The following is a 23,187-nucleotide window of genomic DNA, read 5'->3' as shown; positions in this document are numbered from 1 at the left end:
ACCTACCTACCTATCTATCTATCTATCTATCTATCTATCCATCTATCTATCTTGCATTCATTCATGATACCTTTGCTTATATAAAAATGCACTGAGAATGCAACATATCTGCATACTGCATGTATCTGCTGGAGCTTGAAAACAGTTCAGTGCTGGCTCAATCAGTTAATTAAGTACAAATTACAGATAAACAAGCAATCAGTAAGATTTAGAAAGGGGTGTCAACTGCTGATTGAAAAGAACACAATTAAAGAGATACAGCTATAAAATGCCTTTAAAAGCCTTGTGGACTATGAGGTTTTACAATTGTCTTAAATGTGAATAAAATGTTATGAGGGTGAACATATAGATTATGTTTTATAGTAAAAACTAAAGTCTTGCCAAGATGCTTTAAGAAGTAAACATTAGCAGCCTTCTCCCAACTTAATGTCTTCAGTGTTAAGCTTTCATTTTCTCAATCTGCAAAGTTGGAAGTACTCATTACTGCTACTATAAAACAGAATAGAATAGTCCTTCGTTTTTATACACTGAACAAATTGAAATTGCAGTGTGCTAATCAATTGTAAATTTGCTGTAACCTATAAAACAATAACATATGAAACAATACATTAAAAAAGACAAATGATTTGCACCTAAGATACTGCACTTCAGGATGTTGCATATTTGCTGATTTATAATGAGTGCTATATACAAGTATTGCAGTTAGGATATACATGCAAAGGTACAGTTGGCATGCAGACATCTGGTCAGTGTTCTATAAAAGCAGCTGTATTGTAGTGCTGATACTCACAAAGGTCCCAGACTGTCCGTGTCAGTGTCTAACAGGTTTCAGTTCACTTCTCGTATGGCTCTGGGGTAGAAGCTGTTCTTAATTCAGTTTGTCCGTGATTTAATGGACCTGGAGAGTTTGCCAAAGGGCAGCAGGTCAAACAGATGATGTCCAGATTGGGATGGGAGTTTCCGTTTTCTGGCTGCGCTACCGATGCAACGAGAGCTGAGTAAGTCCTCCATAGAGGGCAGTAAACAGCTGATGATCATCTGGGCGGTACTGATGGCCCTCTGAAGTGCTCTCCTGTCTGCTGCTGAGCTGCTGAACAGCTGACATACCACACAGTACATCAGCACACTCTCAGCAGAGCCGTGGTAGAAGGACATCAGCAGATTCTCCTGTAGATGTATTTTCCTGAGGATCCTCAAGTGGAGTTGCTGCGTTTTTTCTTGACTACTGCAGTGATGTTGGAGATCTAGCTGAGCAAATTAAAAGTTTAAGGAGTTCTGTAAATAGTTTCTGAATGTCATGTCTCTTTTTCTCATTAAAGAAATCATCCAGGATGCTGGTGTTCCGCCAGCCTCTCTCCTGCATTCAAGCAGTAAACTGGATGAACAATTAGGCGCACTAATCTCATGAGGGCAAGCCTTTACCTCCCTATGAATAATTTAACATTTAACCAACTAAAGCTGATAACAATGAAATGTATTTGCCTCTGCCAAGTGGAGGCTGGCGCTGTGCATGTTTGCATTCCCCTGGCAATAAAAGGAGAGAGTAGATTTTCCCCAAAATGTAATCAGTTAAATGTCTGAAGTCGGCAAATGTGAGAGAACATCAGTTATGAGAGGATGCCTTAAGCAGTACGGTGCAGTAATGGCTGTCTGGGATGCATGTCTGTTGAAGTTGAGGGGTCTGACCTTTAAAGTGAAAGATTTCATTTTTTAGATTATTTGAGAAAGGTAACACCAGCTGAATGAGAAAACTGCAGAAAGAAGCTGAATAGCACAAACAAGAAGCTTGCTGAACATTGCTATAGAGCAATTTGAGGGTCTTAAAGTCATATCCTGCTGTTGCTATGTAAGTGCCAGTGTGAGTTTCTTTTTGCAAGTAGCAAATCACAGGTCAGCAAGTTGGCTTACCTTCAATAATCACACAGATCAAGGAAAGTGACAGTAGGAAATAGCAAGGAGAGGAAGAAACACTTTGCTTACTGAAGTCTAAAGTGCTGCTTGAATGCTTGAGTCATTCTCTAAACTTTGCAGAAAGCCGTCAAGAAACTGTTACGCAAATGAGCAGCCAAGTTCAGAGACGGGTTTTAAAATGAACGTCTCGTCCCCTGAGAAAGGAAAAAAAACAGTTTCAGGACTCTCAGTGTTACATCTTCACACAGGCCGACTTGACACCTGTCTTATTCAGTGTGTTTCATTTTAATGTTGTGGACTTTTTTTTTTGTCATTAGTCAAAAGTTCTTAAACAGCTACAGCAGATAGTCAGCGCTTTGTGATGTTTTTTTCTGGTTAGAAGTTTCTGTGGGTGTTTGGGAGGTGACACAGCAGTTTCATTTGTTCTTTCAGTTTCCAATTTTGAGAGTAGGCTATTCATACAGCCAGGTTCAGACTGGCACAAATCCATAGAGAAACAAGTCGCACAACTTTTCTACAATATACCATGATTTATTGTTCAAACAATGCTATTCCACCCTTACTGTATTACCATTACTTAATCTTTTTGTACCTTGGTAGCCCTTGAGTTCTTAAAAAAAGGAGACAGCAGAATTATGGCAATTTAGTAATTACTATATATATTACAACTATATTTATATACTAATATTTTCAAATCTTAACCTGTGTTCTTTTCAGTTTCCAAATGAAATCACAGTGTAGTTATGTTTGGAATGGACCATAAGGTAGTTGCTTTTGTAGTTAATACATTGACCGACTTTCAACTTCATGTTTCACATTAAATCCTGTTCATCTCACTAATGACTAAGAGCCTTCAGCCACACTTGGCTGGCTAGTTTTTAAAATTCATCCTGTGGGGTTATGAATGGTTGTGTAAAACACCTTGGCAATCCATCCTTTGTTGAGATGGTCATATCACTAGCATGGCTAAAAGAGTTTACAGTTTACATAAACACAGCTCTCCAATTGGAACATATAATTAAATGCGCTTTTTAAGCCTATGCAGAGCAAAATAATTGCATGTGCTTACTCCATGCAGTAGGGTAGAGGTAAAACAATTAGCATTAACACACCAGGTGCACCTCTAAATATTCATTAGCAAACTGTTATGTTCTCCAACCTGCTCTAGGCTGGTTGTATGGTGTCCGTGATATATTGATATCCAAATGTTGGTGAGCACAATGTAGAATGTAGCTACAGGCTCTCTATGGTTAATTTGATCACTCTTTCCAATTTTGTTCTATCAATTTATTTTACTCAAAAATAAGAATTCAGGCAAGCCAGTCTAAGGACAATATAAGGACAGCTCAAAATAAGCACTGAAGTTTCAGTATAATCCTATGGAAAGATCCATACACTAGATCAATACAATGCACGGCATCAGGCATATGAGAAAACCCTGTCGTCTGAAGATGAATGCATCACCCTGCCATTCGAGACAGAAGAAAAAAAAATCTCAAAGTGATTGCTGCAGGCCCTGTACAGCATCTTAGACACCTGTGGTCAGGTTACTGAGGTGTCGCAGACGCTATAAAGAATCCAACCTGAAACAATAACCTGAGTGAAGAAATTGCCTGTTTGTCATCTTTGAGATATTATTGACGTACTGAACTGTACGGTATCCCTCTGCAAAGTAAGAGAGTGAGCTCTGCTTCATCAGCTCTGCCTCATCTCCTGACCAGAGTTTAAAGCCTCAACTGCCAATGATGCATGCACTCCAGCTAAACATAAAAACTGGATCATGAGGGATGTTTTTAGTATTACTATTATTATCCAATATCATGTGTGTAAAGATTTGGCCTGCTCATAAAGTCTAAACTGAAAATGTGGAAGCATGAAGCTGTTTGTAAATTTATGTCAAATTTCTAGCGAACCAACAAAAAATAAAAAATAAAATTGTAATTAAATCTTATTAGTTCTCATTGTTAACTCTAGCGCCACCATGAGGTTGACATTTTTGCTTTTTAGTGGAATATTTTTACAATTATTGGAGGGATTACAACATTACAAAATAATCTCAACTCAAAGCTCCACTAGCACCTTATCAACAGAGAGTTTTTATTCCGTCGGTAATGTAGCTATAATAAAAGTCCAAATAGTCATGGATTTTAATCAAATAAAATAAAATTTAATACAAACTGATCTGTTCATTCTAATACATCCATGTTTATTGAAATGTGGTGATATCTGTACATATGGAGCACCTGAAGAAGCACTGTCCAGTCAAAACATGAAGCTTCACTTTACATTCAGACAGCTATACTGTACCAACATTGATCTTCCAAAGGAATTATATCATACAGACCTGCCAACCCTGGATGAGTACCACTTCAGTGACCTAGATGTGTCAGAAGGAAATGACTGCTGTTCACACGAGAAACAATTGTACGTCATTTGCATACACACGAACTACGGTATTAATTTGCAAACATGCAGCAGTCCAACAGACAACACAGGTGAGGGAAATGCTGATATGAAAATTCTGGACATTGTTTACAAAAACAAATCTGCAGACGTCAAAACTGTTGGTTATTTATACTTTTGTCTTTCACCTGCCTAAATATAGCTAACTAAGGAACACAATTTAACATAGGCTCCAAACTTACTGATCACTACTGCATTCATGTATGGATAGGTGACTAATTAGAGGAAAAACTAACATTACTGTAAGTATTTTAGAAAATTGTTGGGTAGCTACATGCCACCAGACTTGATTCAACAAGTCTCTGAACCCCATCCGCCAACTGAAATGCCTTGTGAACAAGCAAGATAGCTGTAAAATTAGGCTAACGTTATTAACGTTAACCATTTTCAAGGTTGGCAGGTCTGCCAGGTCTCAATTTACAATGTCAACTTTTAATCCCCCCCCCCAGTCCATTTACCTTTACAGAGCAGTTAAAAGAAGCATCCCCACTTGAGTAACCAGACAGCCAGAGTGAGGAGGGAGAACAAGAGGGATAAAATCAATATTGTATTGCTGTCAATTTGCAGTCTCACAAAATGACACACATTAGTCAATGATGATCATCCCTGCATGATATTTGGATGAAGGCAGGGGGAATGAATCAGACACTATGATCAGTCGAAACTTTTCGTCTTCTTTTGCTTATCGGTATGCTACTCACTGCTGCCTCTTGCTGTTAGACTTGAGTACTGCTCATGCACAATTGATCTCACAAGTGTCACCAGTTTTTTTAGTTTAGATTAACAGATCATACTAGCATACCTTGATGTCGAAGTACGTAACTGCTACATAAAATGCATAGAGGTTGGTAGGTCTGTATCATATATTAAAAGGCTGCACAGACATTAAAGCCAGTGGTAAATTACCAAAGAGCTTGTAGAGATATGGTTGATCTCGGGGGAGTCGTCGGAATTGAAGGGATGAACACCAGACAAAGAATACTCTCACTTAAGCTGTGGTTTTTTTGAGACAGACAGTGATACAGGTCATGGTTTCAGTGGTCCACAACATACTGTTATCACAAAATGAGCTACAAGGCTCAGACAAGCATCTTCACCCATTAAAGTAAACACTGATTTCTCAAAAGCGGAAGTGTGACGTCATGGGATCATCCCTATGTTCCCCGAGTCCTATGTTCCCCGCTTTGTATGTGACCGGGGAACATAGGGATGATCCTGTCTACAGTTAGCCAGTTAGCTGAGTTAGCCGCTGAGTTAGCAGAGGAGTTAGCCGCCGAGCTAGCAACCGAGTTAGCAGCCGAGCTAGCAGCCGAATTACCCGCCGAGCTAGCAGCCGAGTTAGCCGCCGAGCTAACAGCGGAGTTAGCCGCCGAGCTAACAGCGGAGTTAGCCGCCGAGCTAACAGCGGAGTTAGCCGCTGAGCTAGCAACCGAGTTAGCTGCGATCGGGGAACATAGGTACGCTCCCGACGTCACTATATAGACTGCCCAGTAGTGGTCATTACAAGTTGCAGATCAGTTCATCCGATCATATTCTCCTCAGGACGAAATTGTCAGGCTGCTAGCAGTTGAGATGACCATCGGGTTACCAGACGGTCATCTGGCAGACGCCCCCAAAAAAATGGGATAGTCCTGAATTACAAACAGTTGTTCCAAATCCAGTATCCTGTCCTTTTTTGTCCCAAAAACCCGAGTTTTTAGCCTGCTGTAAAAATCCCTGCTAGCTTGGTGGTTCCTCTCCTGTCTCCACATAGCCAGGATGGCGACCATTGAGGGTGAGAAGTGTCCTCCTTACTTGAATTTTGACAGGGTAGTCTTGTATCAAATCGAATGTGGTTGTTGTGCACTTAACATAAATTAAGATTGCAACATTTGACCGCATCTTACCGTGCTCCGATATCGAACTTGCCAAGTCCTCAACACACTTGACTGTACTGTGACAAAAATAATATCAGCTTAAAGCTCCACTAACACTTTTATCTCACAAAAAATTACCTCATTAATAGATGCAGTAAATTATGTTATTCAGGCAGTAAGTAGCTATACTAAAAGTCCAAAGTGTTATGTAGCTTTATCATATAAAATTACATTTAACGTAAACTGGTCTGTTCACTTTAATACATTTACGTTTATTGAAATGTGGTGATATCTGTACATATGGAGTCCCAGAGGCAGTTTCATTTTACATTCAGACAAACTATGTGGCAGCTACAACTGTTAGATTTCATCTACTTATATCATACAGACCTGCCAACCCTGGATTAATTTTTTTGGAGTACCATTTCGGTGACCTAGATGTGTCAGAAGGAAATGACTGCTGTTCACACAAGGAATTATTGTACATCATTTGCATACACACAAATTACGGTAATCATTTGCAAACATGCAGCAGTCAAACAGACAACACAGGTGAGGGAATTGCTAATATGAAAATTCTTGACATTGTTTACAAAAACATCTGCAGATGCCAAAAATGTTGGTCAGTTATACCCATACTTGTCCATCTGTTTTTCACCTGCCTAAATATAGCTTACCAAGGAACACAATTTCACTTACCGTTGGCAGATCTGCATCATATATTCAAATGCTGTAGAGACATTAGAGCTGCAGAACAGTTCATGGGATCAAGTTCTCCCTAGGATGACGACAAACATTGTGGAGCTGATAGCTGAGATAGCAGTTGAGATGAAAGGTGACCGGACGTCCCGAAAAATTTGGAAAATTATAAGCACTTCCCCCGAATCCCACATCATGTCCTGTTTGTCCCGAAAAATGAGACAAAACCACATTTTGGAAAAGCTGGTTGAACAAATATTGTGTTTATTTGCACAAGTTCAAATCCTTTAATCCTTTATCATGGGGTGTACAGATGTTGTTAGCCCAGTCAACTAAATCGCAGGTGATTTTTGAATCTCTAGAAGGTGTTTTAGTCTTTTTTTTATGTATATAAGCTTTAAAAACAAATTGCTTGTCTTCCCTTTTATTTTGTATTAAACACACACTGAGTTTGCTTTATTTCCTTATTCATTCATTTAGTCATAAACATGGCTCTGGGGTACTGGGTCACAAACACACTAATAAAGTGAGCAGGACATGTGACCACCTGTCAAATAAAAGGTATGAGCTGCTTGGACAGGGGGCGGGGCCTGGGAGGATCAGGTGGGGTGGTCCACTGTGACTTTATTTCTCACTAGAGGCGAGTGGTAGGAGGATGGCAGGAAGGGATCACTTGACTTTGCTCTCCGTGCTGTCTGTATCAGAGAGAATAACGCCTGACTGCTTTCAAAGAAAATTAGCTGAATTGTTTTCTTTTTTTTGAACTGGCTCCAGTGAGATGTGTGCGCTCTGAAGAAGGTAAGACTTATTTTTTTCTCTCTCTCTCTTTCCCCCTTCATCCCACAGCTTCACTGGCTGAGTGACTGACTCCTGATTTCCATAATGGATCATTAAGAATATTTTTGATTAATTTTAATCAGGTGGAGGATATGCTAATTGTTTTTTTAATAGGCCAGTGATCAACACATTGTGAAAACTGCTTTATTTTCACCATCAGTTCATAATGCTAATTCATACAGCCTAATGTTCAGTGTTTGTTTATTCCACACACACTTTAAAATTACTCAAACATGATAATAGTAAAGATAACTCTTTCATATTTATAACTCCCCTTTGCACCTTAATTTAAAATTATATTCAGAACATTTCCTCTCAACAGGTACCTAAGCCATCTCCGGTCTAAAAAAAAAACAGATTCAAAATGGGATAAGAACATACATATTTTATGAATATTATGAAGATGATGAATGATTGTAATATTGAGAGACTACAAAGGCTCATGGTTTGAAGCTTAGTGTAAATTAAACGTTATCATCCTCTGAGATACATCTTCCATTTGGGAATAAACAGTAATAACATGACCTCTTTCACATGGATGAAAGCACAAGACGAAACACTTATTGTTTTTCCTGAAGGGCAGTGTGCAGTTAATGTTCAAGGTTGATAAAACATAATGATTTATGTCATGAAGGAATTCAATTATGAACTTCAGACAAGCAACTGCTCCCTTGGGAGAGAACAGCATTTTAGAAATGGACCTCAAATATAAAGTAATTCATCATGGTAGTGCAGTGCTCCGCAGACCTGACAGGAACTGTTATATTACAGAGTGTTTGTGGAAACAAATGATATATGAACTCCACTGTGGCCCGACACTGACAGCACAATACATAACCATGCAGAAGAGATTCATGTGTGCACTTCAAAAGCGTGTTAGATTTAATCTGATACATCATGAGACAATCTTATTTCAGTCAACAGGCACATTTAACACCCAGAAATGTGTCATAATGCTGGTGATGTGGAGAAATATTTGAATAGAAACAGTGATTTTAGCTTTTTTTAGTTATTGATTAATCCAATTAACTGCCAAGAAAAATATTTCCTGCTGTTATCTTGTGAAATGTGAAGGTCTGCTGCTTTTCTTAGTTTTAAATGAACTCACAGTGCCATTCAGAGATGTCTGTAACTGAGACATGTTACAGGTGTGCAGATTATTCAGCTCAATTTGCAATGATGGTGGACACAGTGATAGTCTAGCTCATTGTTTTCTACATGCTTGACAACACAAGATATAATGCACATATAGGCAGCTGTGTAAGGCAATGCAGAGGCGTTAGTGAGTGACGGTAAAGAAAAAACTGAACTTAGATGAAATGGTGTCAGAAAGGCTTATGTTAACATTGTGCACAACGTTTGGTAATAATGTTGTTCTCTTACCGTGAACTGCTTTTCTGATTAAATGTGTCCATGGTCAGGCTACATTAAGCCTTTTAATATGTTCACTAATATTCTCTCTGCTACAACAAAATCCTAATTATAATTCCAATCATAGATTTAATTGGTTGCCTTGTTTCAATTCTGTAATGGCCACTCAGACTGAGGAGGCTTACGGGAAAGTTTCTTCAAGGGCAAAGTGCCATCTTTCCATGAGATCCACTAATGCAATAACCTGAGTGCTACACCTTCGTATTTGGGCTGTAGGTTGGGGTGTAATGATGTTCTCTGATGGCTTTTAATCAAATATTATCTGCATAATGAGAGATCTATACAGTCTCAATGTTAGGCTGCTGGTCGACTACTAACAGTGCAACAAGTGATGTTAATAAATTTAATGTACAAAAATAGTCGATCCCTGGCTGACATCCCCCTTTTTTTGCTTGACCAGCACTCCCACATCTAAAGATGTAAGATGATGTAATGATGTAAAGCAGATATAAAGAAGCTGGAATGAGCAAATCGTTGGCATCTGTGCTTGCTGCACCTTGACATTTTGATGATGCCTTTTCTATATGAAATATAAGCCGATCATTGATATGATTCATTTTTCTTGACATAGTTTTCATTGCTCTATATTTGAAAACCAAGTAGTCTAGGACTTTATCATATTTTCTCACTTCAGATTCATATATGGAGAAACTGCAGTGACATGATTGTTCCTCCTCTGTCCATGTTCTTGCATTTGTTTTTGGTATCTCATGACTATCACTACACCCTTTTATCTAAAAGTATATTTGTCAAGTCACAAATCCAATTCCCTATAGTTAAAGATAATGATGAAGAAAAAAATCATAGGATGTCGGTGGAAATAGCTGGAAGGCAATCAACAGTTGAACAGACTGAGAGGTCATTTAACACATCTTTACCACTTCATCATTTTGTCACGTCGCTGTTGTTGTTGCCCTGCCCCTTCCGTACTGCATGAGCACATTCATGAATAAAACATGAGGCAGAGTTTTTAGTTTAGAGAGAAAGCCTCAGGGCAAACTCCAACACAGCACGCGCTAATAAAAAATAGTTCTTCTAGTAAATACTGAACCTCGAGGCCAGTGAAGCAGCTTCGGGGCATAAATGTGTCCCAGACTTGCCATTTCTAGCTCAGGAGAGACGTATTTGCCTTTAAACCTCAGTGCAGTGCTGCAGTATTTAGGAATACATTTTACATTACATATTGCATTACTTCCATGTATATATGTTTAGCATATTGAGCCGCTTTTACCTTTGTTGAATTGTCACTAGCTCTACTGTATTACCTCAGGTCAGTATAAATCTCTTTCCCATTTCACACTTTTTACAGTAACAGCAGTCCTCAAATCACAGCGGGGGTGGGGGGGTGGGGGGGGGGGGGGTTTAAAGAAATAAACTTTTTAGATGCGGCTAATCTCTTTTTGCAGGCACTTCAGCACACCGAGAAATCTCATTACAACCATAAATGTATTCCAAATATCGCTGCGTCGAGCTATTCTGCTGAAACAATCCAAGATATCCATTCACTCGCCCATTTCAATTCAATTCCCCCTACGGCCATTGAGGCGGAAATCCCAGCATTAAGTGTTTACTTGGTTGAATTTCGTTCTGCCTCGCGGTGGGATGTGCAGTGAGCGAAAGTCTTTGATCCTGTACGACCATGTGACAAGCATGACTCTGCTCACCGAAGGCTTTATCGCGGCAGCTTTTTCATTCTGTTTTTGCCTCGCCGCCGTTTATCTCGTTGGATGACATCCCAGATCTCCAACACGTACAACGAGAGTGGCACTGAGTGGGACTATCGGCGACCAAAGCCTCCGCTGCTGTAATGTAGTGCCCTCCTCAAGGTTCAATTCCCAGTCTGTCATCTGGCAGTTGAGTTAGAGCCTGGCTTGCAGACCTTCAAGGAAAGCCATCACAGGCTCCCGACTGCTCTTAAAAAAATTATCTGTGCTTTCATTTATCTTTGTAGTCTCTGCATGCTTGGCTGGTGTTCTCATAATACCATAGATGATTTTCTATTTGCCCCCTGGGATTGTTATTGCCTCTGTGGTGTCCTTGTCTGTCCCTGTGTTGTTTTTGATCATTATCTTGTTTCTATTTTTTTTCCTTTCTATTACAATCCTTACCGCCCCAGCTGTTCAAAAACATTGGTGCCCCATCTCAGTCTTTCTAAATAGACATTTTCATTTAATCAATCTGCCTATTTAAAGAATTTAGAATTGTACACGCTGGCTTTAAGTGTTAGCCCTCCTTTCTCTAATGCAGCTGTAATGAAGGGAGAAAATATTATAAATAGCAAATATAGATGGTCAGACTCTGGGTGATATTTTTAAACTTTAATCATAACCGAGTACTGAGTAATGGTTATTGTGGCAATTTTTTTAATGTGTTCTGTTTCATCTGTTAAGTTTAGCTCTTGTCCTACACTGCCAAAGAGAGAAGAGTGCTTAAGTGGTAGTGAGCCTGTCTTGGTTTATGAATGTGTTGTTAAATATACTTTATCTCTTCTCTTGTTTAAACAGGAATTCCTTCAAAAAAGCCTTTCAGTATGGTTCAACATGACATCCCAAACCCCTCTTAAAACATGAGTATCTGTAATTTCTATTAAGCTCTACTGGACCCAAAATGACAAACTGTGGAAGAGTTTTTTTCTTTCTACAAATGACTTTCTGCCAAGATATCTTGGCCAAGACCACGTGATCACCGTTGGCAAGAGAGGCTGCATCTACAAATGAAGTGGGAGAGCAGTCAATACAGAAGGAAAAAGCTTTTATCCCCTGCGTTAGGAGGAACAGAAAGAGGCAGTGGGTTGCACTTTAGTAGTTAAGGAACAGATGTGGCATGAGTGTAATTAATCTGCAAGACATTTAACAAGCTAACACACCCAAAAGACCCAAAGGCTGCTGAGACTATGAGTGCGTTCACTGCAGCAGAGAGCTGCCCCAACTGCAGCTCCTCTGCCTACCCAAAGGTGGATGTAGTCAAGGCGGTGGTTTTGGGAATGGTACTGATGATGTTTGTGGTGTTCGGGGTCCTTGGCAATATCCTGGTCATCCTGTCTGTGCTGTGCCACCACCACTGGCGCTCTGTGACACATTACTTCATCGCCAACCTGGCAGCAGCAGACCTCCTGCTTAGCTCAGCTGTCCTGCCTTTCTCTGCCACCTCGGAGGCGCTCGGCAGATGGGTGTTTGGTCGGCTTTTCTGCAGCGTCTGGGCAGCCCTGGATGTCCTCTGTTGCACTGCCTCCATCCTCAGCCTGTGTGTGATCTCTATCGACCGCTACCTGGCTGTCAGTTACCCTCTTCGTTACCCCGCCATGGCTACAGGGCGGCGAGGCCTGACAGCAGTGGCTGCTCTCTGGGGTCTCTCTGCAGCCATATCTGTGGGTCCTCTGTTTGGCTGGAAGGAGCCTGACCCGGAAGATGAGACTGTGTGCAAAATCACAGAGGAGCCCGGCTATGCTCTGTTCTCAGCATTGGCATCTTTCTATATACCTCTGGTCATCATCCTGGCCATGTACTGCCGTGTGTACAGTGTGGCAAAGAGGGAGACAAAAATGTTCAGGAAGGGCAGTAAGGGGAAAGGGGTCCAGACGGAGGGTGTGATGCTGAGGATACACAGAGGGAACGCTGCTGAGACGGAGAAGCAGGAGGATGAAGAGGGGAGGGTGAGGCATAAACGCAAGATCTTCACCCTCCCGAAGCTTCTGAAGTTCGCAAGAGAAGAGAAGGCTGCCAAGACCCTTAGCATTGTTGTCGGTTGCTTCATTCTGTGCTGGCTCCCTTTTTTCCTGGTTTTACCAATCGGTAGGTACATCTTGACCTCTTGTGCTCTTTAACTTGACATAACCCTGCTTTTTGTGTTTCTCTCTCTCTCTCATGTATCATAAAAATGAATGAAAGGAAAGCTTTAAACATCCAGAAGGTCCTTTAACAACACTTACTGCTGTTTTGAATACATTTTCAGAAACTTTAGAGGTTTTTCTCTTTGTAGTACAACTAAAAGGATTTTCAACATACTGCGATTCTGCTCTTAATGGAATAAAAGATGGCAATGACATGAAGTCTCATTCTGTAAAGCTGCAGCAACAAAAAAGGTTTATAATGAAGTAGATTCATTTGCATTGTTTACATTATTGTTTACTTTATATTATCATGAAGTTATTATGTACAGTAATGTTTGTCCCCACCACCACCACCACCACCATCATCATTGCTTTATATAACAGACACAGAATACATTTAAATGTAAACCTAAAGCCTGTTAGGTATCTTCTTTTGGTAACACACATGATCTATTGTAAGTCATTTTTAAGACCGTAGTCACCGATGAACTAATCATGAACAAGACATTACCATGACATCACCTTTGTAAATGATTCATTAATAGGTAAGTAATCTATGTAAGTCATTTATGTATGATTAGTGGAAATATTCTTGAACAAATCATTGGTAGAAGTTTAGTTAACGATTTCTTGATATATTATAAATCACTTATACACGATAATTAGAGGAGTTGGGTGCTCGTCATCTGTTTCAACCTCAGCCTCATCATTTACTAGTGCTTTTGCTTTTGTGTTTCCCCCTAATCTGAAGTGTAAACAATCCATCATACATAAATGTCTAACCTAATTACTCAAACCTGTTAAAAGACTCAATACATGTATAAGAAGCTTTTATAAACCTCTTTGCATCCCTCTAATCTAAAATGTAAGCAATTCATCAGACGCCAATGTGTTAAATATAATTCGTTACTTAGAGTTCTTGGAAAGATCTGAGGCACTCAAGAGGGTAATAAATTTCAAAAGCCTTTAATACTTCATGGCTGCTTAGTCAAAAAACATGCCTACATATTTCAGCCATTAAGGCCTTCATCAGGGCAAGTATAAAAGATTGCTTACTTACTTTGTGACCTGTTATAAAATGATCTGTAGATGCAAGTAAGTCATTATAAGCTTTTTGGTAGACTTCTATTGGTAAATGTAAATTGCTAATGTACCAAGGTGCAGCAGAGCATTTTAAGTGTTCCTCATCTGTTACTTAATTACACTTTTGCTATTCATGTGCAAAGCTTTTTAGTATTAAGTTGGAAAACAATCTACAGCCAGAGGATGCTTAAAATTGACAACAAAATGGCATTTATTGCATTATTAGTAGTATTTTCTTTAGTGAAACTGCCACAAACTGAATGGAACATGGAGCCTTATGTGGCAAATGTAGGGGCATGGATTATACTAATGATATCTCACATCTCATGAACGTGCTCCTCCTTGTGATGAACAGGTGGCTTTTATCAGGCTGAAACAGTGATTTACTGTACGTTCAGCCAGATAAGAGAGTCTGTTTAATCCTATGTGGGATTTCCTTATTTTCCTCATTGGTTTGTGCAAGACCAAATATAACATATATAGGCCTACAGTAAATAACATATATTTGGTTGACAGAAAAATGTCTCAATTTTGTAAAAAGTCTTCATAAAAAATATAAAGATCCAGAAGGAGAGAAGAGGCCTTGGAGATTTTTTCAAAATACTTTCAAAGCAGTGAGTTTTTGACCTTCTAGGTTTTTGAAATATTATAACTTTATCTTTCAGAAAAAACAGGTGCTTCCCTCAGCTGACTTACTGTAATGATAACACAGGAGAAACTGGGGCTACATGGAAATAAAGCTTAAAATGACTCTGTTGCTGATGTTCCTTAGGAAATTGTGTATTTTCTGAATCTAAAAAGGGATTTTCATTATTAATGTCATAATGAGTGCTGTAATGGTTGCCAAGGCCTCCTGTATTACTTTTGGTTATATAGGGCTCTGAAAAATACATGAAATATTAATTAGAATTTAACAGAACCAAGAATGAATAGAAATGAACTAATTAAGATTTATTCTGCTGTTGCAGTCAAACTTCTCTGTAGATATGAGCTTCAGTTAACAATGTCAGAAGGCTCAGGAGAAGGTGCATGCCCTTATCTTTAATAAATTATACTTACATTCATGTCAGATAGACTCTGATGCTGATAGCAGGGATGTTATCACAGACGTAAGAAAGGACAGAAACTAACCATTGTGAAGCCAGTCCACAATCTTAATTGCTTCTGGAAGAACTCTTATAACCTGAGTGCGATAAGTGATTGTCAGAGTGGACCAGTGTGTATTTAAGTGTAATAGTCTGTCAGCAGGTACATTACAGGTCATAGATGGTGAGACTGATGCTGAAAAGTGTGTTTGGTTACACAAACTCTAATCTTATTGACAGAGAGAACAGTTTACTATACAAGATGGAGGAGCCGTAGATTGAACACATCATCTGAGCAAATAATAAGCAATAATATGTGTTATCCTTGTTTTAGTTGCCAGCATGTGAATTGTGAACCATCCATATAAACGGCCCAGCGTGTAATCCAAATGTAAACAAAGCAAAACACTGGACACTGTTGTCTCTCCTAAATGGATTAAAGGGGTTTTGTGAAACAAGGATTAATGCTGCACACAATAGCTCAATCTGAGTTATTGTAGTTTGACAAAATAATCCTGACTCAAGGTCCCCTTTCTTGCTTTTTCAAGAGCTTTCAACTGCATCATACAGTCTTTCTCAGCGGATGAAGTCTGCTCAACTGGATCTGTTATGATTTCCATAGCATTTTTAGGATTTCTTGGTCATGTTGAAAGCTCTGGGAAAAGTTTGTAAGTGGACCTTTAGTGGAGACTGTGTTGTCAAACTACAATTTCCAAGGTGAAGAATCAACTTTCTTGCTTAAATGATTATAGTTTCAAGCACTGATAAAGCTTTCCAAATGTGAGGATTGTCTGCTTCGTACACTCTGTATGTCATGCTCAATACAATATTTTTGAGTTTCAGATTGTTGTTTGGCCAAAACAATCGATTTGAAGACATCAAACTGCAATAAGCTTTTTTTTCATTTGATAGATTTAGGATTAAATACAATTTATAAAAAAATCTAAATGATCCTTACATGCAGATCTAGTTTGCATTGTTAATGTTTGTGAGCACAGAAAACTTAAATGTATTATATATATCTATATGGCAAAAAATACAAATTGAACTTTTAATGTGTAGATTGAACTGCAGCCCTCCTGTGGTTTAGTACTGTAGCTACAGCTGCTGTGATACAAAAGCTGCTGAGGCCTGAATTATTTGTATCATGGTGCTTGATGGTATGCTTTGCTCTATGAACACATCAAGAGGGACCTTCCTCTTTCCCCGCCGTGCCTCAACTCTGCTACTGGAGTTTCTCATAAGGGACATCAAAAAATTCAATTACAAGCAGCCAAATAGAACAAATAAAACACCACATTGGAGCAAAATGGGCTTCTACTGTGGGATGAAATTGAATGAACCAAACTATTGCTCCCTCCTATGAAAGCTATTATAGATAACAAGCATGAGGCTTAATGGGCTGTAATGCTAGTAGGCATCCTCAGTCACCCCATAGCCTCCCAAGGCAGCCAGCCATCGGAGAATAGTTATGCATTTCAATTGAGACAGACCTTCATGGCTCACAGCGCGGCGCTCATTCAAGCACTGAGGCAATGATAGTCTGAGATTCCCAGACTGAGGGTTTGAAAAACCACTGAATTTTTTATTTGGTATCTTTCCTGAGCTCTTCACATGGAAAACTTGTTTTGTGCTCAAGCACTCGGTGGCTGCCAGCCTGTCAGTGCAGCTGCAATGCTGGAATTGCTTGTACAGTATTACAATCATGAAATGAGGTGGCTGCTGCTTATCAAAGGCACCATTCATACAGCTAGTGAGGCATTGCTATAGTAAAAGAACATCAGTTTTGCACCATGAAAATCAGACCTATGACTGGAATTGAACAGCTTTTATTTACTCCACCTAGGAGGCAGAGGTTTTCAGTCTGTATGCTTGCTGATTTCAGTGAAACTTGGTGAACATTTAGGTCATTTAGGGGCAAGGAACAACTGAAGGAGACATTTATATAAAAAATAATTGCAGTTTTTTACAGATTGGGTCTTGGATTCTGTGTTGCAAGATCAATCAGTAAATGCCTTAATTGATATTCTGACATTTAGGGGTTTGAATTCTAATTCAAGCTAATTATCAACAAATCTGCTACATACTCATCTTAGTTGAGTCCTCCCAAAAGTTATTATTTAGTATTTTGATGTGTCAAAATGTTCTCCTATTTCGCTTCCAAATCCTTAGAGCTGTGCTTATTTTTAACTGCAACCACATATAGAAGGTATGCACATATTAATTCTATGCCAAACTTAATGGCATTTCACCAGTAGCTAGCACTTCATTTACATGACATTAAAGGTGGTCCAAAAAACATGACAGTATTTCCTCACTCCTAAAAAGCTTTCAAATAATTTGTTTAAACCTGTTTACCTCCATGTCTGCTTGCTAGCACATCTTCTTCTTCCTCTGTCTTTGCCGGGGCATCACTGTGTTTTCTGCACATTACCGCCACCTATAGATCAGTGGAATAGTTTGAAACCATTAAAAGGAATGTGTATCACACCACCATGCATGTGTACAATGCAAACCAAACAAAGACCCAGCCATAAAATCATTCTTCACAAAAAGGGTTTTCCCCAAACTACTGAAATAGCATTATATGCATATTAGTTGGAATTAAGGGCCCCAGACAAAAACTACGTGCACACCTGTGTCTACACACTTACTGATCATTGTTTATCAATTTCTCAATGTAACACAGATGCCTTGAGTCAGGGTAGTTTTAAGTTTTGTACAATTCATCTTTATGAATGGGCCGCACTTACTGTTTCTACTAGAGGTATTAGTGCTGTATTTGTGCTTTTGTTACTGTAATTATGTGTGTCTGTTTGTATTCTCTAGGATCCATCTTCCCATCCTGTAAGCCATCTGAAACCATATTCAAGATAACCTTCTGGCTGGGTTACCTCAACAGCTGCATTAACCCCATTATCTACCCATGCTTCAGCCAGGAGTACAAAAAAGCCTTCTACAACGTGCTCCACTGGCGCTGCCTGAGAACTGGGGCGACAGCTGCAGGACACTTCACCACCTATTCCCCCAGTCCAGGCCCAACGTCAAATACCTCTGTTCTCGCAGCGCAAAGTCGTGTCACTGTTTCCTCATGGGGTTGCTGCAGGGCGCTGTCGACATCCTCGTCGTCTGTCTGTAGTTCAGGTCAGACTCAAAGTGCACAAATCCAGAGTAAGAGTTTGCTGAAGACTTGGTGTTTCTCAGCTAGTCGAACTCCCATACCGCAGAACCCTTCCAGTCACGGATCAACTAAAGTCTTACGCCTTTCTCTTGGAGTTACAGGAGATGCTGTTTGATTGGCATGTTGAGGTAATGTGGGAGTTCAAAGCATCCAATCTTGTACTTCGGTTTTGCCTCGAGTAATCTCTTATGTACAACTTTTACATACATTTATATTCCCCAGAGTTGTCAGAGTACATGAACAGTCAATAACAACTTGCAGACAGGAGATAACTCTGTTGCCTTAAGGCTGTGTGCAAGTTTAAATGCCTGGAGTATCAAATAAAACATGTTTCGGGAAAGTTAATGAATTATATTTTGTCTACATCAACAGCTACTACTGAGCTCCTCTTGAACAGGGCACTAAATGCTGTTCAGTGACTGGAAAAAAGGCGCATGAAGTATGTGTGTGTATGTGTGTGAAGTATGAATGTACAACAAGAGACTTTTGGAAAAAATCCCAACCTCTTGGAAAAAATGCCAAAAGAAAAAGAAAGCCAAAAACCCGTTAATAGGGATTTAATATCAATGTTTGGAAAAGATTAAAGGAGTTAATAGAATCTTATTGAAATGTCATTGTAAAAAAAAAAAGAAGAAGAAACTCCTGAGACGTTATTTCTTTAAACATTAGTGGTATTTCTGCAGATTGCACGATAGCCCTTAAGGGGCAAGATACTCATTAATCCTGACATAATTAGCATTCACTGACAGCTCTGAGAAAGTGGAAGCTGGTGTTGTAGGAGTGTGTGCATTACATGTGTGACCTCTGTTTTTAAAAGGGACTAAACACTTGGAGGATTTAATTTTAGAAAAAAAATCTATCATCACATAGAGAAAAAATAAATTGTTGGTGGGAAGAAGAGATATCAGGGAATGGGATAAATAATGGCAAAAGCCTACAATACATTCTAACATGAAAACCCTTCATTCTACCCCTCTGAAGCTTTGAATGTTCAGATGTTGTTGAGCTTGTAACAAAGAGTTGTTGAATCAACTTGTAATGTTTGACATCATCGCTTGTGGTGTTGCTGAATAAATGAAAAGATGTCAGTTGTTTTTCTCTCAGGCTTGGTATTTGTAACAACTGGTTTTCTGTCAGCACACTTCTCCTGCTTTTGGCATGTAGTCTTATTACTAAGTTTTCCAAGAGTTGTTGTATGTCTGACCTCTTTGTTCTGAATGACTTTGTTCATCTTTAACTCCTGCATCTCTATGTTACCTTTAAAGCCGTTTTACCTGTTTTTGGCCACTAGGGGGCCAAAAAGAACTACACAATATTATCTCCTGGATTGTGTGTGTTGACGTTAGCTCAGCGTTTAACACAATGCCAGACCTGCTTCACACAAAGCTGTCCCAGCTGACTGTGCCTGAGCCTCTCCGTCTGTTCATCACCATCTTCCTGGCAGACAGGAAGCAGTGTGTGAGGCTGGGAAAGCTGAGCTCCATTCCTCTGACCATCAACACTAGAGCACCACGGGGCTGCATACTCTCCCCTATCCTCAGCTATCCCCCATTAAGCTCCTCAAGTTACCAGATGACACAACCATCATTGGTCTGATTCAGGCTGGGCACAAGTCTGCATACAGGCTTGAGCTAAACACACAAAAGAGAGCAGAGTTGCCTCCTCAACACTCCCCCGAATCACTATAAACATCACCACAGTCGCAGATGTGGGGTCATTTAAGTTCATTGGCAACATAATCTGCATAACCAAGAAAGCCCAAAAGAGGGCGTTCTTCCTAAGGCAACTGAAGAACAGGCAGTGTTTATCCAATTCTACACTACCAAGGTCGAGTGAATCCTCACATCATAGATCACTGTTTGGTACAGTGCAGCTACCGAACAGGACATTCAGAGGCCGCAGCGCATCATTTATTCAGCCAAGAAGATCATCGGCTGCCAACTCCCTTCCACTGATGAGCAGCACTCCTCTAGAGCCAGGTAACGTGCAAGCACCCACCACTCTGGACATACTCTTTAACTTCTTCCCTCAGGAAAAAAGAGCCATAAAAACCTCCACCAGCAGACATAGAAGCTGTTACCTGACTTAACATCATTTAATCCCTGCACTTGTCATTTTCATATATTTCATCAAACTGTTCTTGTTCTCATTGCATTCAGCCTCCATTCTTACATAATTGAATTATTTATACACATGCCACATTTAATTTAATTTTTGTACTTGTCACCCACGCATATTTGATAAACTTCATATCGCAGTCCATTTTTGCTTTGTACAGCCAATATTTAATGCTTTCATACTTCATCATATCTGTTGTTTTGTTCTACACGCCAAGACACATTCTTTGTATGCTTGGCTTACTTGACTAATAAAACTGACTCTGATCGCATATTACTGTCCACTGGATGAATGAAAATCTAGTATAAACACCCCTTTTAGCTCTGGTGTGGATCTTGAGGAAAATATCTGGCTCCTCAGGTGCTAAATGCTCCTTGTCTGCAGTTTACTGCTGGACTGGTTGCATACAGCGGGTGAATCACAGCTGCTGAAAATGGGTTTGATGAGACTGATTTATACAGTAAATGTGTCGTAAAACTAAAACGATGAGCTAAAAGAGGCCAAAAACCTCTGCAGAGTTGCCGAGTGTCATTATAAGAGACACCTTTCACATTACACACACTCATTTGATTCAGCTGTTTATTAATAGAGCTTTAAATCTTCCTTATTTCAGTGTCCAAGGCTGAAAATTAATTGCCAGTTACTGTGTTATGATGGATAGACAAACATTAGTGTTGGGTTTCTGGTATTCAATTCACCAAAAGCAGTGTAAAGATGATTGTGATGTTCAGGAGGTGTAGAAAATAAAAAAATATGAGATTATGAAAAGGATAATAACTTTGAAGAAACTAAATTGTGGCTACAATAGAGGAAACAAAAAGTATGACTGTAACCTTTAAAACAAAAAGGCTGTAAGACCATCATCACATGTGCCTACACAGGCAAGAGGACCCTCAACAACACTGGTCAAGAGACTCTGAATTCAAACCTCAACAAAAACTAAAAGGGCCATTGTACTGGATTGTATTATACTTTATGAACATCTATATTGTGCAAGCCCACTTTGTGTTTCTATTCAAATGAAGTGACTTGATTAATTGGCTAAATAAAGCCCACCATTACACACAAAACCCGGGAACTGGCATCATGTGGTCCAGTGTCAAGATAATGTGGGCATTTTGTTGGAAACACATTAATAGCTTTGTTACAATCCAAATATCATTATTGGCTTTTTATATACATACAATATACACAGACCACAAACGACATCCAGATACAGAGAAAATAAAAGCAATAATGCTAAAAATAAATAATTAAAATACCACTTATTAAACATAATACAGAGATTGTCAGTCAATTAAGTCGTAGTCTTATGTTTCCGTATCTCTAACAGGGAATTCCAAGTCAAAGTAGTCCAAAAAAGGCTGCCAGACCCCCACAAAATCCCCGTGATTAATAGCTTTAAAAAACATGTTTTGGGTGTCTTATCTTTTTTTTTTTTTTTTAAAGTTGTCGCACGCTTCTTCTTAGCCATTAATCCTTTGCCTGCTGCTACGAACAGAGCTGTTTTTCTTTGCTGTGCTTGGATTAAAGGCATTTCTCTACCCTGCAGACAGCATAGCAGTGATGAATACCTGAGAATGCTTATCTGCCAAATGCAGGATGTTGAAGGAATTTCTAGAAGACAAATGATTTGTCATCTTAAAGTCGACTAACGACAATAAGAAGAGTTTCCTTCATTCTGCATTGCTGTTTGGGATTTCTACTTTAACTGTAGCATTATGTGGCCGCTCAGGAGGATAATGTCTCTGTTAAAAGTGTGCTAAACTCTATAAGCTCCCAGACTTCACGTTTTTGTAGACATGAATCTGTTTCAGCTACCTAATAAACATGCAGCTCTTGTTTCCAGAGACTATGCAGCAAAAAAGAAAGTCACACTACATTAGGCAACAAGTAGCAGAAGGATGTGTTGACCTTTTATTACTGAATGTAATCAAAATCATATATTACTAAATACCATGACATTTCATGTTTGGATATGTGTCACATTTGCACAATTCTGTTAAATTTTCATAATGTCTGTTTCACTCTTACTCATGTATATTAGGAAAATGTATATTCATCTCCAAATTACTATTTTATACATGGACGAATGTGTCAAACCCACATACAGATGTCATCCCTGCATTTTCCTGTTTTGCATAGCTTTACATTGCTGGCACTGCCTGTCTTCTATTGGCTTTCACAGAGAAAAGAAAGACAGAAACCTTGAAAATGTATGATTCAGTGCTAGAGGGACTCTAGTAGAGGAAGAATAATCAAACCTCTGCTTGCTTTATTTGTGTGTGTGTGTGTGTGTGTGTGTGTGTGTGTGTGTGTGTGTGTGTGTGTGTGTGTGTGTGTGTGTAGAGAGCAGCCGGGCGGTGTTGTCTCTGCTTCCATCAGTTCAGATATTATTTATGGAAATAGATACATCCAATTCCTATTAAACATGCAGCTCTCGTTTTCAAAAAGCAGAAGAACATTTGAACAGTGTTGCAGCAACTATTTAGACACACATTACTGGAAAGACAAGCTTGGGTTATTTAACCTAATCAGTTGACTTAGCAAAGTGATGTTTCATACAAATAGAGATCATGATTTATAATAACAGTGCTGAGCAGCGAGTGAAACAGTTGACAAGAATCGTAACTGCTTCACAAAGTCAAAGAGCCCTTCATTATTTGCGATGAGGAAAATATGGCTTGTTTTATG

At 39.3% G+C, this 23,187-nt stretch overlaps 1 protein-coding gene across 1 annotated transcript; it reads left to right on the top strand.

Moving 5' to 3' along the window:
* Window positions 1–12,090: 12,090 nt before the first annotated feature.
* Window positions 12,091–18,490, top strand: adra1ab (adrenoceptor alpha 1Ab). The gene is made up of 2 exons (XM_053340544.1): window positions 12,091–12,988; window positions 18,024–18,490. The coding sequence occupies exons 1-2, from the start codon at window positions 12,091–12,093 to the stop codon at window positions 18,488–18,490; spliced, it is 1,365 nt and encodes a 454-aa protein (XP_053196519.1).
* Window positions 18,491–23,187: the final 4,697 nt, after the last annotated feature.

The sequence above is a fragment of the Scomber japonicus genome, chromosome 19 (assembly GCF_027409825.1).
Source record: "Scomber japonicus isolate fScoJap1 chromosome 19, fScoJap1.pri, whole genome shotgun sequence".
Taxonomy (NCBI): domain Eukaryota; kingdom Metazoa; phylum Chordata; class Actinopteri; order Scombriformes; family Scombridae; genus Scomber; species Scomber japonicus.
The sequence above is the reverse complement of the archived record's forward strand: the minus strand, read 5'-3'. Positions and strand labels throughout refer to the sequence as shown.

Bases quoted from the DNA above. Each gene is read 5' to 3' on its own strand.
- adra1ab (XM_053340544.1), top strand. From the start codon at position 12,091: ATGAGTGCGTTCACTGCAGCAGAGAGCTGCCCCAACTGCAGCTCCTCT. The intron at 12,989-18,023 runs GTAGGTACATCT...TGTATTCTCTAG, and splicing joins TTTCCTGGTTTTACCAATCG to GATCCATCTTCCCATCCTGT.